This window comes from Solea senegalensis, linkage group LG15 (assembly GCF_019176455.1).
Source record: "Solea senegalensis isolate Sse05_10M linkage group LG15, IFAPA_SoseM_1, whole genome shotgun sequence".
Taxonomy (NCBI): Eukaryota; Metazoa; Chordata; class Actinopteri; order Pleuronectiformes; family Soleidae; genus Solea; species Solea senegalensis.
This window is the reverse complement of record NC_058035.1, coordinates 17,157,431-17,175,379: the sequence shown is the minus strand read 5'-3', so window position 1 is coordinate 17,175,379 and position 17,949 is coordinate 17,157,431. Positions and strand designations below refer to the sequence as shown.

Sequence of the window (17,949 nt, the reverse complement as noted above, 5' to 3'; positions counted from 1 at the left end):
ATTTTAAATCTTGATTTCAATCAAGACATCGATGCAGGCGAGTGAGAGCCAGGAAGGCGAGCGAGACGGACGGAGAGTAAAGATTACAGTGAGCTGAGCTTATCAGTGTCTGTTAAATCCACCACAGTATCAGTGACAAAAGCTCTGGTCTTGTTCAAGCCCTTAAGCCAGAAGAGTGTCTTTGAAAAGATGAGCTGCCAAGTTTACACCATGTCTCCATTCGTGCTTATTGTAGTGTGTGGTATCGTGGATGCTTAAGTTTGGGGCGATATGCAGAGTATTTAGATTACACCAATATGTTTTCAAACACATGGAATAGAATTACGCAGCACTATTTATACCATCGCGCGAGGAGAGCAGAGTCTCCTCTATCAGGGTGAGTGAAGCACAGCGAGGGGATTCTGACCGGAGTGTGGAAAATAACATATTTCTCCCTCTGTCTCACTCCAGTGTGGCTCACAACAATATTTGAAGCATGTGTGAGGAGGAGGAGGAGGAGGATGAAGGAGCACCTGCACTCTCACAGCCCCATGTGGAAGTGCCATCCTTAGGATGCATCATTTTTGCCCAGTCTTCCAATTATCTGTCCTTCAATGCTTGAAGCAGGTCTAACCTATTGTTTGAGATGTTTTATGATTCAGTTCAATTCAATTTTATTTGTGTTTCACTGATTCATAACACGGACACTTTAAATTGACCGTGAGTGTGATTGTGAATAGCTGTTTGTCTCCCCCCCGACCCTCATGTGGAGGATAAAGATGAGTGAGTGAGTGAGTGATTCATAACATACATTATCTCAAGGCACATTACATGGTAAGGTCAAGACCTTACAATTATTATTCAGACCACAAACTTCAATGGAGCCTTCAGTCTTTTATCTAAGCATTCACATACCCTGTGTCTCATTTTTTACAAACTATTTCTTTGCTTATCTTCAACTCCCATCTATCCAATCTCAACTGATCGGGTTTGATCCTAGTGTGCCCTTATGTCACAGCCAGGCTCCACCATGTCCTCCTACACACCTCAATCATGGGTCTGACACATTTGTAATCCACTAGAGACGTAATTGATTGTTGACCTCCCTCACTGTTTGGTCATTTAGTGGAGGGAAGAAATGGTAAAGCAAGAACTAGAACAAAAAATTCTTTCTCGTTGACTCAAAGTCCAAATAAGCTTTAAAATCAAATAAAATATTATACTCTTTCACACCTTTAATCCACAGAGATTACATGAAATGAATTTGTTGACTAATTAGACCTAATTCCTATTTAATGTTGAACAGAAGAAGAGCTTTTTTTGTTTTTTTCAGGCATTGCAACAAAGTTATTTGATGCCACACGTCCGGGCATTGTTCTAATGTGGCCAAATTAATTTAGCCAAAGGAGACAACACACTGCAGTGATCAAATAATCACTTACAAACATGCTGTGTGTGTGTGAATGAGTATTGATGTCATGTAGTAAAACCCAAACAGGGAGCGTTGGTGGGGATGATCACATAATTGATTTAGGACTGATCCCAGTTCCCTGTAGCTACAAACCTCATTTCTGTCTCTACATGCTATCTTAGTTGGGGACTCCTAATTACCTTTAACACACAGACGTTCTATTAGGTTACACTAATGCTGGATGTGTGGCCACCCAGTCACCTGCCACAGTCTGTAATCATCCATTCAGACTCTTCCAGGTGAAATCCACTCAGCTCCAGGTGCAGATGCCTTGAAAAAGCCTCCTGTTTTTTTCTGATTCAAGGTGGCAACTGGTTAGGGTTTGGCATGGGATTAACTGGTTACGTGTGTGTTCTGCAGTTGTGCCCTTACATTTTTATTATTTTAGGCAATAAAGTGTTTTGAATCACAGTGAATCCCTGGTGTGTTTACCTCTTGTGTGATCTTTGTAGAATGAAGCTATACGTGTTTGTGTGTGTGTGAGAGAGACAAGTGAGATGTTGTCTCGCAGTAAGGCTTACTCTTCAGTGGACACTAGCCCTCATAGCTCTTTTACTGCCTTTATCACTTCCAAGAGCACACGCATACACACACACACACAAACACAGAGCCTGCATGCATGGATACAAACACACACTCAGCACCCTGTCAGCCTAGACAAGCTAATCCCAGATAAGAAAGTGAAGACAGGCTTTTTCATTAATGGAATCAGCTTGCCAACAAAGGCAGAATGACAGGTTGGCTACCTAAAGCACAATCCACACACACACACACACACACAAACACACTGAGGATAGAGTTATTTGAAAGTGCTAGAGTGCGTGAGCAACTGACAAACCTATTTTCAAAGATGACTGCAGCAGCAAATTAGATTTGGTTGGTTCAACTGTGCATTTGCAAGTGTTACCTGTGTCTATTTCCTCTGATTTAACAGTGATTTTCACCTATCCAATATAAATGTGTTGTTCCTGCACCATGGAAGTTATGCATGCATCAGTTTGAATCCTTGAACTGTCGGAAAAAATGCAGAAATAACCAATTATTGGCAACTTAGATGAATAATGTAGTAGAGAACAATAATAATAATAATAATAATAATAACAACTACTGCAGTAGTAAGGATTAATGGTTAGACAATTATTGTATTCAAATCGAAATTGATTCGAAACATAACACTGAGCAAATCGCAAAGGCCACTAATCGATTGCTCTGGTTTTGATCATTCCATTCTGTGCCAATTTAAAATTAAAATACGTAAATGTTAGAAATAATACTTGTTTGATAAGTTTGTGTACTTGTCCATTTGAGTCTTCTCTCTTTAGGGGTTGCCACAGCAAACATCTGTCTCCATTTGATCCTGTCCATTTGAGGACAGCAAATATTTTACTGGTATCACAAAATAATCATGTTTTAAATCTATACCACAATAAATTAAAAATTGCAAATCAAATCACGATATATGCCAGAGATGTTTTTATTTAATATTTTGCCCTGATGGTTCAGCCCTTGTAATGATGAAACGTAACCCGGCAGGTGTTCACACAAGCATAAGCAGTGTTTACAAATTACAATGGCTAATCTTTACATTTGTCATTCCGCACAGTGAGCAGGCAACATGCTGCAGTAGCACAATCCTGCCTCTAGAGGACAAGTGACTGCAAGTGGACATTTTTGTTGCAAAAACAGAACAGAAAAAGAACCTGAGCCTGCTGACAATTCTTCAGAGATGTGTCTTTTTTTCTGTCAATATCTGTTTGCAGAACGTATGCTCACCCTCTCTCTCTCTCTCTCTCTCCCTCTCTCTCTCTCTCACACACACACACACACACACACACACACACACACACACAGGGCAGTTTTCCTTATCTCTCACTCTATGTAAACTCTGCCTCTCCCTCTTCATGCAGCATTAACATTATCTTGGCCATTAAAAGACCTGGATAGTGACAAGACATTAGCGTTTATAATCCCATCTTTCTCATCTGCCCCATTTTAGTGCACGCACACACACACGCACACACATTGAAACACACACACACACGCGCAATCACTTCCACAATCGCTCCCAACATAATGTCCCATCTGGTCAGTGTTTGTCTGCCCAAACCATCAAAGCAAGCCAGTGTACTTCAGAGTAAAGCGTGAGACACACACACACACACACGCCACACACACACACACGCACACACACACGCGCACACACGCACACACACGCACACACACCTCCCTTGTCCTTACCTGCGCTCACAGTGATGGCTTCGATGAACTGGTCTCTCCAGCTGTTGGTTCCAACCAGCAGAGCCAGGTTGGTCTTCTTTATCAGCTTGTCCACTGTGTTCTGCCAAAGCACAAATGGATACCAGTGGTTAGACAATGTGTTCAATGTGTTTTATTGTGATGTGAGTTCACTGATTTGTGAGAATTAGCCATTTTGCATTTACTCTTCGAATAAGCTGTGTGTGCTTTGTTGCATAATAGCAGGGAACATGCTGCGCTTTCAGAGTCAATGCAAATGGTTTTTGTCTTTGGAAGAAATGTAATCTATGTAACCACACAGATTTCTTATTATCATGTTAGTGAGACTGTCTTGATGAGAAAGATGAGAAACATTTAAATCAAAATCGCTGATGCACAGTTGAATTAGGCATTTAAACGTTTCTTATGTCTGTAGAAAGGTTTGTGCACTACAAACAAAATAAATACAATTGAACTGCCACAGTCCGGTTGATCTATTCTCCAGAATCCCTCTTTCCTTCCTTTGCTTCTCCTAATATCTCCAACACTGATGAACACTGCAGCGTCCACACACACACTGACCACTCTGCACTCCAGAGGGAACGTGGGCTATTTGTATTGGATGAGAGTTCAGTGGTGTAAAAACAGCAGCGTATCGCAACACATAAGCAGCGTTAATCTGCATATTGTATGTGAAGTGTTTATTTAACGGTGCATTTTTTTATTTTTTACCATATGACCTTTCCTTTAGATTTTACAAATGATTAAGAATTTGTTGTTGCTTTAGCAAACGTCTTTGTTGTTGTATGTATATCGAAGGCAGGGTACAGTCAGATACAATTCAGTCTCCTTAATGATCCACCTTTGCTGTTTCACAGTCAGAAAAAAATGATTGGTTTGTTCCTCTGTATGACTTCATCATTTGAATGGGAGCTCTAGAGTGTGCAGATCGTTTCTTTCCTTTTCATTGCACTCTCTATTGGCCATCACTTTTCCACAGCATCACTACAAATGTAATCTGAGAGTCTGCGAGAGAGACAGTGATTGTCCCACAATTTACTCCTCACTAGATTTGTCTCTGTCTCGCTCACAACATCTGAACAAAAGGTGCATTCAGGTGAATTTTCCAGGCGGCACAACTGCACATGAATCAGTGTAAAGGTGACGATTAACGTGACTTCACCCCCGAAAAGGCACGACTGCGTTAAATGAAACTGAGATGTAACTCGCTGGACATCCCACACACACTTGATGCACCAGTGTTGTACAAGACTTTGATTTTCTCATCATTGATCATCATCCGTATGCTGCTATTACTGGTGATCGATGATGCCTTTTACGAGCAGTGAGATGCACTTGTAACATAATCAATACATTAGATTAGATTTTTTTAGACTGCAGTGACACTCTTCTTTTTTTCCTTATTGTTTGAATGAAAATTCATTTCGCAGGGAAATGCTCAACTTCAAAGCGCCACTTTCTTTTCTATTAATGGCAACTTTTCGTTTTCTCCTTCAAACTGTTATGTCAGACACTCATGCAATTATACACCACTGCCAATGAGCCGTACTTGAAAGAACTATAGGAGGGCATTTACACATGCACGCACACACGCACGCACACACATGCTCAACACAGACACACACAGTACACAACTACTTGACAAACTATAGCACCCTTTCAAGAGGCGAGCTATTACTGGTTATTAACTGTCTGACTAGAGTGAGCATGTAGGTGGAGCGGCAGCAAGGAACATGCATTACACACGTGCACGCGTACACACACTCACACGCACACACTCACACGCACACACACATACAGTCTTACATGGATGGTAATTACTGTAAATCTACGCTTGGCCAAAGATTCTGCGTGGGAGACGGAGAGTGCGGAAAGGACGTACACAATTATTTGCAGTATGTATCAGACGGCTGGTGAGTGTGAGAGGATAATATGTGATAATGGAGGCGATTTGTGTGGTCAGGTTGATACATTAGCAACAAATTAAAGTTAGTTTTGTGGAGTTTTCTTTCTGTTCTCAAGTGTGTAGATAGTTGGCAGCTTTAGTTAGTCGGTGCAGCAGTGGACAGTATGAACCGTATGCAACTATATAAATAAAAAAACGTGAAATGATCATGTACATTGGCCTTAATGAGGTTAGATTTGATGGTAATTAGTTTTGCTTCCATCCTGGATTTAACACATTATATTAATTAAAAAAAAATGTTTTTTACGTTTAATAAAAGTATTATAACAATACTGAAATATATGGAAACACCATAAGAAATGCAGACATTATTTGCAGGTTATTTAAACATGGTACAGCCACTAAAAAAAGGCACTTCTTCCTTTCCCATTGCCAGATGAGGAGTTCATCTGTTTTTTCCTCCGGTGAGTCATGTTTGACGTCACAAAAGTGCCATAAACAAAACACACAACGGAAGAAAGCACCATGGAGAGTATACTGACAATGCCACGGTGGTTAGACTTTATTATCTTTAACTTCTGTCCCCTTTTTAAAAACTTAGCAGGAACTGAATTATCTTCGATTGCTGCTTGAATGACGTGCATTCTTCTGTCGTGCTAGAAAAGATAGAGACTGGCAGAGTCGAATTACGATGTTCACCCAAGTGTTATATTAATTAATACTAACAATCACAGCTAAAGACGATAAAAATCTGCATATTGGAGAGAAACTTGACCCGCAAATGGATGCAGACAAAAGCTAAATGAGAGGATTTGAAAACAGATGCAACCAATTTTCTCAATGTTTTAATGAGAAAATCATGTCTCTTAACCGCTCACACTACAGGATTGTTTGGCCAGATAATCTGTTTAACCAGCCTAAAATAAGAAGGCACCCATAACTGTCTGAAGGGCCAGATCAGGACCAAAATCTGGCCAATTATCCTCTTGTGTGGAAAGGCTTCAGCAGATGTTACCCTTGTTTATCCCCAGTGGAAACAGGGCTTTGTATGAGTAGACATTCCTGGGTCCAAATATTACAATCATAGACTGTACAGCAATAAATAGACGGAGTCTCCCTGTTTCCTCTTCGAAGTCAATCGAGAATTAAGTCAATAAGAATAAAACAGCCACCAGGGGGCAACCCTGCTGTTACAAGTCAAGATGTGTTTGAAACAAAGTCTATGGGAAAATGAGCCTCAATGAATTTATAACAGGACTTTACATTCTCAAGTACTAGTTCCAGGTCTTCAATAGCACATGATTTTGTAAATTATGTTCCAATTTAGAGGAAAATAGACAACAAAGCACGGCACATGAGTGGACACCAGTGTGCTTGAAAGCTGGCATTGTCCAATAGGCATCTGTTTGACTGTGACACCTCAGAAATTCTGGCTGCAATGTTTTAACATTACTCCGGATCATGACTCTCAAAGCTTCAAAACAGGGGGTTCAGATTCTTATGGGTGACGTCACAGCGGGTTGCCACCTGATTATAATTAATCCCTCCATCACAAACACACTCCCTGCTTTACCTTGAACTCATATGACTCCTCTATGATGATCTCCAGCTTGACGTGGTCTCCCAGCATTGGACGGCCCATCTCGGCGATGCGGCGCTCCTCCTCGTCTTTTCCCGTCAGCGCCTCCTCTTCTTCCGCCTCTTCCTTCTGCTGTTCCTCTGAAAAAAACCACAACAAATAGCAGTGTTACAAAAGCAGACCAGCGAGACAGTCAGACGTGGCTGCTGTTTAAGAAGTCAAGTAAGAAAAAAGAAAAAGTGAATGACATGAATGAATGTCTGACTGCATGACGTGAAAGGGTGACATGAGAGACGATAAGTGAATGAGGATGCAAACAAATATGCAGGAATGTGCCGTGGTTGTGTTTTAATCGTTAGACATTTATATAAAAATGCTCAGCTCTATTGGGACAGTAATTGCTCATTTATGTTAAGTATTATGAGATTAGCATTGTGGGATTTTTACACCTTCGTGTAAGGTGACAGCACTCCATCTGACCGTCTGTCATTTGGTTATGTGCTGGTTAAAAAATTATTAACCGTTGAAGTAAACTGATCTAAATCAGGGATTTATGATTTTCACTTCCCTGGAAGTGTCTTGTATTATTACCTCGACATGTTCTTCATTCATTAAATTGAGTTTGCACCGTTCAATAATTTCAGTAGAATTAATGAAAATACTTCCCACTTCTCTCTCACCTCATTATCCCAATCTCTCTATTTCCCATAAAACCCCTTCCTCCCCTCCCCCTTTTCTTCATGGTGTGTGTCGGTGATTGAAATTCACTGTAAAGCCTGAACAACTCACTGCTGAGATCAAAGAGAGAGAGAGGGAGAGAGGGAGAGAGGGAGAGAGATCATGGCCCCTGATCAGATTTTCCATCCGGGACATGGTTTGGTTACCCATGCAATTGCCTTTCATTATAATGCAGTGCATTGTGGGTCTGCACCAGCTCATTGGTCATTTGTTCACTTGGCTGAGTAGCAGCGTGGGGCTCACGAGTCACTCATTCAGCTGCAGAGAAGCAGCTAAAGCTTTCCAGAGGCAGCTGCAGCCAAAACAAACCAACTTCGGTGCAACATCAGTTTAGATCTCAAGTGAGGCGATATTAAATCCAGCTTTTTTTCTACGAGAGCATGGACTGGAAACCTCTATGTAACCCCATCCATCCATTGTCTACTGCTTTATCCTGCACATGGTAGTCGTGGGGCTGCTGGTGCCAATCCCAGCTGACATAGGGCGGAGGGCGGAGTCACACCCTGGACAGGTCGCCAGTCCATCGCAGGACACATTCACTCACATACTCACGCTTCCCAGCAGACCAGCAACTGCCATAGTTCCTAACAATTGATGTTCTGCCTCATTAGGTCCAGGTTTTGGTCTCCATGAGGACTACACTGCAGTGTGTATACTAGAAAATGTCCTTTACACAAGTAAATAAAAATGCAAACTTACTATATCCTTTAGCACTCAAGCAAAACTACACCCTGTGACCAGGACTAACAGATGAAATCCCCAGTCTCTTAATAATGTATCTTTTTATATACTCATGAATATTCACATTAGCTGATTGACCTTTTCATAAATAAATGAATAATTGAATAATCGATTGTTCATGCCCATCCCTAAAACTAAAGCCTGTGTGACATTGTGTGTTGTTTTTTTTCCTGCTGCAGCAAACTGTTCATGTCTAATTGCTCAATTATACTATATTATTTGGCCCTCTAAGCACCATAAAATTAGCTTTACTCATTGACTTGTCCTTTATACCCTTGAGATATTTTTTAAATGATACCTTCTATTATATCATATTTATATGTGGTGGTATAGCATGATAATAAATGGTCACAAGACATGGCCATAAAACATATGCTGTATACCTGTGGTGTGTTTTACATACTGCACTCAGGTGAGTCTCAAGTTGTTTAAACCCAGCCCATGTCCTTCATGGTTCACTTTAAGCGGCAATTGATTTAACAAGAAATTTGATTCACACAAAAGCATAAATATCAGCCTTTACAAATCATCTAATTGTGATTTAATGAGCTCAATTAAGAGCCTATCCCACAAAAACCCTATTTGGTATGGGCATGACCTGCACTATCCTTGTTAGCTCCACTCCCTGTCTGTGTTTGTACATTTGTGTAGACGATGTTCTGCTATCTTTGCGGGGACCAGTGTGACTTTTTTTTTTACCTTACAAGGTGAGTGTATACTTCTAGATACACCTTAAAACAAGGCTCTCAATGTCAAGTGACCCGGGGGCCAATGAGTATCTAGTGTGGCCAGTTGGGGAACGGTCAAGTGAAAAAAGCAACTGTTCAGGAGTGGTGGTTTTTGCAGCATTTCAAAATAAAAGTTTCCCTGTGGATATGGACTGATATATAAAGGTTTTTATGATGCAAAATTAATATATCACAAAAACAATATACAGAAATAAGTCATTATAACTTGAATACTTCACTGATTTGCATTTAGCTTTGTATTACTAGAATAGGGGTAGTATTTGTTTAAATAGAAATAGCTTCATTCTTTCCTTTGTTACGTGCCCACCAGTGACACTTGGGGGAACAAGGACACAAGGAGAGGTTTCAGAGGTCAAGGAAAAATGAAGAAAAGATAGAACAACCAATGTAGAAGGGAGCGAGGAGGAGGAGCAGGAGACCACCCTGTCGTGTTTGGTGGATTCAGGTTCCATCAAAAGGGGCAGATGAAGAGAAGGAACGAGTAAGAAGGAAAGGGGAGTAGATTTGCAAACTGTTAATGTATTAAGACAAAAGGGGGCGCAGACGGAGGAAAGTTCTGCACGATGTCAAGGATGTGATGAGCAGCTGGGGGGTGAAAGAAGACAGGAGAGAACCTGGCTTTTGACAAGATTAAACAGCACAGCAGGCAAGGAGGAGGAGGAGGAGGAGGAGGAGGAGGAGGAGCTTATGCTGTCACTCTGTTAAAGAATCCCATAGGAGGCGGAGGACAGGGGCAAGAGGAGAAAGGACAAGTGGAACTTTTACGACAGGCTTTCAAGTAGTCGCCCTTGTCCTCTCAAGAGGACAGGAGAGGAGAAAGGGAGGAATGAGAAGCAAGAACACAGAGCAGGAGGACGATGGTCAACAAGGAGTGCAGGAGGTGAGGCTGTGTATGTGAGAGGATGTAAAACAAGCAAGCAAACAAACAAACAGAAAGTAAAGCACTACACTCCAGTTACAGCACTGTCAATGTAAGGATGGAATGACGTGAAGAAGCTGAGTGGGTGAAGTAAGACGAGAGAACGTTTGAGTTATGATGAGGAGGCGAAGAAAAGACTGAGGAGTAAGTGGACAAACTGAAGGGATGAGGAGGCTCTGATCTGCTCTAATACAACAAATATATAAAACAAAACAACAGCGACATTATTCCCTGCTAATGTGAACGTTGCTCACTTACATCTGCATATTAATACAATAACAATTTGTTTAGCAATCTGCTTAATGGCAGAGTTAATTATAGTATTTTACAATACATCCTTCATATGTATCATCAGTGTTGTTTACTATTGTACTGTGTTTACAATAACAGAAGAATCCATCAGTTTGTTTTTATAGAGATGCAAAGCATGCACTAAATAAAGGTGGACTATGTAGCATACATATTGTTTTGGCACATGTGTTAATTAACGTCAGGGTTAATAATTACCATGGTATGACTAAACACATGCAGAGGGCAGAGAAAGGAAGTGAGGAGAGGGAGGATGAGAAGACACTGCTCTCAGACACAATCTGTCACATAGATTAACATATACATGAATCTATGTGGTCACAATGTATGGTACGCCGAGTGTCCAGTGTGTGTTAGTTCTAGGACATGGGGTCATGAGGCTCTGCAGGGTGCGTGTGTTTTTAGCTGGTTTCCCTCTCAGCTCTGTTCCCCACCCACATGACTGACAGGGGTTCACAGCAGCAGTGAACTCTAACTCCTGTTGTATTGACTGGAAATCATGATATTATTCCGATATTTTGTTTTAATGCTTCCTTTGTCAAATAACCCAGCAAATATTCAAATATAAAAAGCTGAAAAATCAGAAGGCTGGTTTTATTAATTTAAAAAACCCCTCCAATTTACGATTTATTTAGTAATCCATTAGTAATCGAATTATTGTTGCAGCCCTACTGCAATCCCAAATCAATCATTGTCGCGCATGGCTAGCAAAAGTTTCTGAGACATGAAAGAAGCTGCACTCATACCCGACAATACACTGTGTTCACACACAAATATAACTGCCTGCTCATAAAGAAGAGATGACGAGCCTACAATAATGGACTGTTAAACATTTTAATTGTTAAATATCCACCGACAATGTGTGATAAACTTGAGCTGAAGTTTTCTGTTTTGCTTCCCTGCAGAAAATGATGCACACGAGCATATCTGTCTTAAACTTCCAATCCACTTTTTTCCAATTTATATTTTAATGCGCTGTTATCAGTGAAGCCATTTATTTAAATGTTTCCTCAATTTCTGATGACATATCATAGTCATTTTATGACTCAATTTAATCTACCCCATGCAGCCTTAACAACACACCGTCAACTGACTGTATATCTGTCTGCACCTGCAAATACTAAATATCAGGCTACAGCTGTACAAACACACACACACCATAGTTGGATAAAAGTTCACACCTGCACCCCAGAGGTTGTTGAAAGGCATTTTAGGACACGGAAGACAGAAATAGAAGACGATGAAATAGGTTAATGGAAAAGTAAATCACAAGCCTTTTCGTCTGTCCTGGACAAATGAGAACATGTAGGCTCAATCTTACACGGGATCTTCAAAAAGCGCGGCGGATTGAGTGGAAGGATACATTGAAGATTAATGTTCTGAAAAAGGGACAACATTTTCTGATAATTGTAACAAAGATTTGTCAGGTGTAGTGGTTAGCACTCTTTCCTCTACAGAAAGAAGACACATGTCTCTGCACCCCAGTCGGAACAAGGGCCTTTTTGCATGGAGTTTGCATGTTCTTCACGTGTGTGGGGCTTTTCTCCGGGTTCTCCGGTTTCCTCCCACAGTCCAAAAACATGCAAAATTACAAAATGCAAATTGGACACGCTAAGGCTGAAAGTGAATGGCTGTTTGTCTCTATGTAGCCCTGTGATGGACTGTCATCCTGTCCAGGGTGTCCAGGGTGCCTTTCGTCCTATTGTGAGCTGAGATTGGCACCAGTGCCCCCCGCGACCCTCATGTGGACGATAAAGCGGCAGAAAACGGATGGATGGATGAAAGTGTAGTCCCCGCCTGCTGTAGTCAAGCCTACAAGCTATAGACACACCTCACTCCGTACATATCAAACACACGCTTCCAATTAGGCATCCACAACAACAACATCCATCTCTCTCTCTCTCTGCCTGCCATTCCATTTTCTGCCAATTTCCTGCATCGCTGCCTCATCACCAAACCAGCATTCACCTGTAGGCTTCATCAGGGGGTTTGAGATAGTTGGTCATGCAGGCAGTGATGAAATTGGAGCCTCAACATCAAACTCAACTTTTGAAATGCGAGTTGTCCGACAGAACTGTGTACAAGACAAACTTAAATGTAGAAATGTAAATTTGAAGACGCAAAAGCACCGACCATCTACTCAAAAATCGGCGAATGACAAAATGAATTAACATCTCTGCGAACGCACAGATTTGCAGAGAATATTACTTTAAACATTCGTGAACATTAGTTAGTTATAGTATGAGGGGCAGCCCATAGCCAAGCAGAAATAGAACTTGACTTGAGACTGGTTTCAAGCCAGGTCAAGGGCTGGAGTACCTCTGAGCAAGGTACCCAATCCCCATTGCTCATTGTTAAGTGGACAAAATGACCCCAGACACAGAGGGGGTCACTTCTAGAGTCAGGAAGGGCATTGGGCGTAAGAATGTCTGCCAAATCAAATCAGAGGGAGAAGCTGAAAGCCAAAAACAAGTTAACTATAGCAAGTTTTCTCAATCCTGGTCTTGGGGACCGACTGCCCTGCATGTTTTAGATGTTTCCCTGCTCATCAGCTCATCAGCAAGCAATGCAGAAGCCTGATAACGACCCATTTATTGAAGCAGGGAAACATCTAAAACATGGAGGGGCAGTGGGTCCCCAGGACCAGGATTGAGAAACCCTGGGCTGTAGCACGACTGACATTAGATGTCCCGTATGGTAACCTGCTGGTCCTCGTGCTGCCAATGCATTGAGATCCACCCCCTGCTCCACCCTATCCTCCAAACATCGCTTTCTGGTGTCAAAAATCAAACATGGCGATGGGTAAACTGCAAAACTCAGTTCATATGCGAGCTGTCACAGGGGATTAACATTTGGCTGATCCCAATAACATCCATCCAAGTCATTCACATCGTTCCACCTCTCAGGAAAGTCAAACAGCGGCGAGACAAATTGCTGCTTGAAATAACCTCCATTTCCCTTTCCATCATTACATCATTACAACATGTAACTTCTCATATCAGCACAGCAAATGTCAGATCCGCTGCTTGTTTAGTCAGCACATTAATTCCACCAGCCTCCTTTGCTTACAGCAAAATACAACTAAATGAAAGAATATTAAGGTTTTATCTTCTTCTAGTATTTGAAGAGGTGGTTTGGAAGGAGGATGAGACGAGGCTTGAAAGTGGATTCCAACAATTTCCCTCTTTCCACTCTCTAAATGTGAAGCTTCTTCATGGAATCAGCATCTCAAGGCTCAATTCACAGATTCATCATCAACATTAGAGAGTGAACGTGCCTCCCCTGCCTGCTTTCCAGCTGCGGTCTCCAGAGCAGGATGCTTAAAAGCCTACTTGAAACATGTCAGTTTGTGCCAGAATGCAATGGAAATAATTCATTTTTCATTCCTGAGTCTCTCTGCAGGGCTATTTGAGCATGTTTGTGTGTGTGTGTGAGAATAGTTCATTTACTGCGAGCACAGCAGTTGAATGTTGTCAAGCATTTAATGCTAACATGCCTCATCTGCTAATCTAAGACTGGACAGGTAATTAGCTTTTAGATGTTTATTGTGTGTGTTTTGTTTTTGATAGTTGTTTTTCCATGCAAATATTAAAGAACATTTAATACATGCATGTCAGGAATTCATATCCGTATGTTCTCAACCTTGACTTGGTGTATGGAGTATAGTTAAAGTAGTCCAGTTATAATTTAGGGGCTCTATCAACAGGATTTGAGTGCAGTAAGATTTTGTCATTTCATTATTTTTAAAATGTGAAAATGAAGAACTGTTGCGTTTTCATGCAGCCGTGCAGTGATGACTCCGCCCATATTGAGTAGGTACTATTTTTGAAGTGGAAAACCAGCCTAAACCGCGCCGTGCCGCGCCGTGCCGAGGCGAGCTGGGACCATAGTGGAAAAGGGCCATACGGCACAATTACAGTTTCAACAATATCTCTCAGAAAAAGTGCAATTAGATATATTTGCCAAAGATCATTCAGATTATATTATGTGGTGGATTTTTTTTTTGTATTATTATTTAATGTCAGTCAGTCAGTCAGTCATCATCTAACCGCTTTATCCTCCACCAGAGGGTCGCGGGGGGTGCTGTGCCAATCTCAGCTACATCGGGCGATAGGCAGGGTACACCCTGGACAGTTCGCCAGTCCATCGCAGGGCCACACACAGATAGAGACAAACAACCATTCACTCTCACACTCACTCCTACGGTCAATTTAGAGTGTCCAATTTACCTAATCCCCACATTGCATGTTTTTGGACTGTGGGAGGAAGCCGGAGTACCCGGAGAGAACCCACGCACACACGGGGAGAACATGCAAACTCCATGCAGAAAGGCCCTTGTTCCAACCGGGGCTCGAACCCGGGTCTTCTCGCTGCAAGGCGAGAGTGCTAACCACTACACCACCGTGTGGCCCCTATTATTTAATGTATTGTATGTAATGCATTTAAATAGCTATAAAAACAAAAATGTATGCTGGCCCAAGTAGAAGAACCTCAGAGCATTCTTCCACCAGAAAACCTGTCCTCTACATGACATTTCCTCATACTAATATGCACTGTTTATTTGTTCTTCCTTATTGTGAATCACTTTGTACTTGCATTTTGTCAATTCAAGCAGAAATATTATTAATATAATGATGGTTATTAATACTACCACAAATATAAGATTGCATCCCCTGTTTCCTAACTTCAGAATATTTATGTTTCCTATGTTTATAGTTTTTTTTTCTGTCAACACATCAATCTATCACATTTGATATTACCGGCATATAATCAGTGGCTGTAAAGATTTGCACAGGGACAATTTAGCACAGAGTGAACCAGTGCATTATTTCATAAAATGCGCTCATTAAATACTAGTTTTTAAAGTGCACCTGTCTGTGTGTGTGTGTGTGTGTATTCTGGAAGTGTGTTTGATCTCCAGACTGTGATAATGTGATATCCAGCGCTTGTCTTTGATCCCTCTCATCACTATAAACTGCTGGCGCCTGATAAACACAAGCTGCCATTAACACACTATTTCTGTGCGTGAGAGAGAGAGAGAGAGAGAGAGAGAGACATGGAGCGACTCTAAATGAGCAGAGGCAAATCAAATACAAGGGCTTAAAGCTGCCATTTAGATGACCGCGTGTGGGCTGCTGCAACCGGTTTCCACCTTACATTAACGTGCCTTTTCTTTGTGTGTGATTGTGTGAAAACGAATGAATAATGTGGAAATTGGCAGGTGTTTTTAAACTCAATATTACAACAACAAAAACAGGGAGGTGAGCTGCTCCAGGTGGAAAACGGATGCACAAGATGACGCTTGTGCATCGGCTGAACTGCCTCTCTGTACTTTGTGGTTTCAACTACATTAACAAGTAGAGGCATATTTTATTGTCTCCCTGAAGACCTATTTTGCTATATCAGATTTTATAGAATATTTTAAATGTTTTCATAATGAAAAGGTCATTCGTCTCTGCAATCATTGTCATTATATCTGTAATGAATAATAATTAAGCTGATGAAATAATCAGGGTTTCGTGTGTTTGGCTCAACATTGTTCTATTTTTGACAGATGTTGTTTCTATTGTATAAAGTCAGTTATATACTATATATACACACACATATATATATATCTGTATATATAGATATATATCTATATATATAGCTATATCTATATATATATATATATATAATTATATAAAGTTTCATGTTTGGTGCAGCGGCTCCCGCAACAGATGGCTATAGAATTTCATAAATCTCAGATGGCAACTATGGCTGCAGTGTAACCTTATGAGGCAATAGCCCCATTCTCCATAAAAAGTGCTTATTTTTGCCAATAAATGGCTCGAATTGCAAGGGCGTAGGTTTGGTTAAAGACTGATGGGCACACTGCACCGCACACATCACCTGCTCTCTCTCTCGTCACCTCTGCGATGCGTTCACTGACGCTCGTAAAATCCACTTACTTTCACATAACTGTGAGTCACAGAAGAAAGAAAGAGCGATAGAAAGACAATATCCCACCAGTCTTATAACCAAACCTATGCCCTAAAACAATCCGAGCCATTTGTGGGCAAAAACAAGCACATTTATGGATGAAACCCATAAGATTACACTGCAGCCATTGAAATTACAGCAAGAAATTCAAGTGGGTGAGTGTGCTGCCTCCTGCTAACCTCAACCAGTGGTTCTACCTCTCACATAAATGTTCCAGAAATCCGCCTGTTGGTGTGAATGCATTTGAACCACCTGCTGCATTCTGTATGAAAAGCAAACTCCAGAAAAAGAAATGTCTCTATCCAGCTTTTCTGTGGGTCAAACGGCTCACGTCTTTTTGTGCCAACAACCCACAATCCAGTTATGTGGCAGCAGCTGTGAAAGGAGTGGAAACATTTTCAAACAACAGCTCATTATGTATGAATAGTTGCATGAGGGGAAACGAGAGGACAGGGCAGAGGACAAGGACAGGAGAAGAAAGGAGACGACAGGTGTGATTCCCATTAAGTTTTATCTGTAGACGTCTGAGCAGAAGCACAGGAACAATAGTGGGGAAAAAAAGAAAGAAAAAAACTGAGAAGTAGAAAAGGGAGCAGCAGAATTGCCCCAGTGAGTGAATCCCAAATCAACAGGTCTGATAAAGCTTAAGCCATCAGGGAGCAGCTCTGCTTTGTGTTACTTTAAAAAATCTTTTCCAAGTACAACTCATGCTTTGACTTTATTTCTTGTAGCATTACCTGCTGTAAAGGGCTTTTTTACTTGGCTTTGTTTAAAAACATATAGAATTCATAGAATTGTGCCTCCTCCCCTGCTGTTTACTGTCCTCCTTTTGTTGCTCTTTGTCTGATTTTGGGGAACATGAATACATTTGGCTGCACTGAGCGTTGCTGTTTCTGTTTTTTTAAAGCTGCAGTGTGTAACTTTTCAGTGGGTTTGCACAAACGACTTTCTGTGCTTTTCTCAGAATAGCTTCTTGTTTTCTTTTCGTGTCGGCGGTGACGCCGTGGTGATGCGCTTCACATTAAGACTGAACGTTAATTGTATGAAGTGCATCATCACGTCCTTTCAGAGCGCTCTGCAGGCTCATCTGAGGAGTGGGGAAAGTCTTAGAGCTCTTAAGTTGAAGTGTTTTGATCATTTTCCAAAGCAAAAATGTTTTAGAAGTTTTAGATAAAATAAATAAACCATTATCCATAACTGCTAAACTAGCATCACAAGTGTTCAACAGTATTTTTACTGCACACGTGTGTTTGTTTTTCAATTGTGAATACACAATATAGACTAAACCTGCTTAGACTGAGTATATTTGGGACAAAACATCAG

The 17,949-nt window shown here is 41.1% G+C and overlaps 1 protein-coding gene across 1 annotated transcript in view; it reads right to left on the bottom strand.

Moving 5' to 3' along the window:
* The window catches only part of LOC122781596 (sodium/calcium exchanger 1-like), a 115,605-nt gene that overhangs the window by 19,006 nt on the left and 78,650 nt on the right, over positions 1–17,949 (bottom strand). The window contains exons 6-7 of the mRNA XM_044045370.1: positions 7,186–7,331; positions 3,689–3,788 (exon numbers count right to left, since the gene is read on the bottom strand). Coding sequence (XP_043901305.1) covers positions 3,689–3,788; positions 7,186–7,331 — 246 coding nt within the window. The remainder of the gene's footprint in view (positions 1–3,688; positions 3,789–7,185; positions 7,332–17,949) is intronic.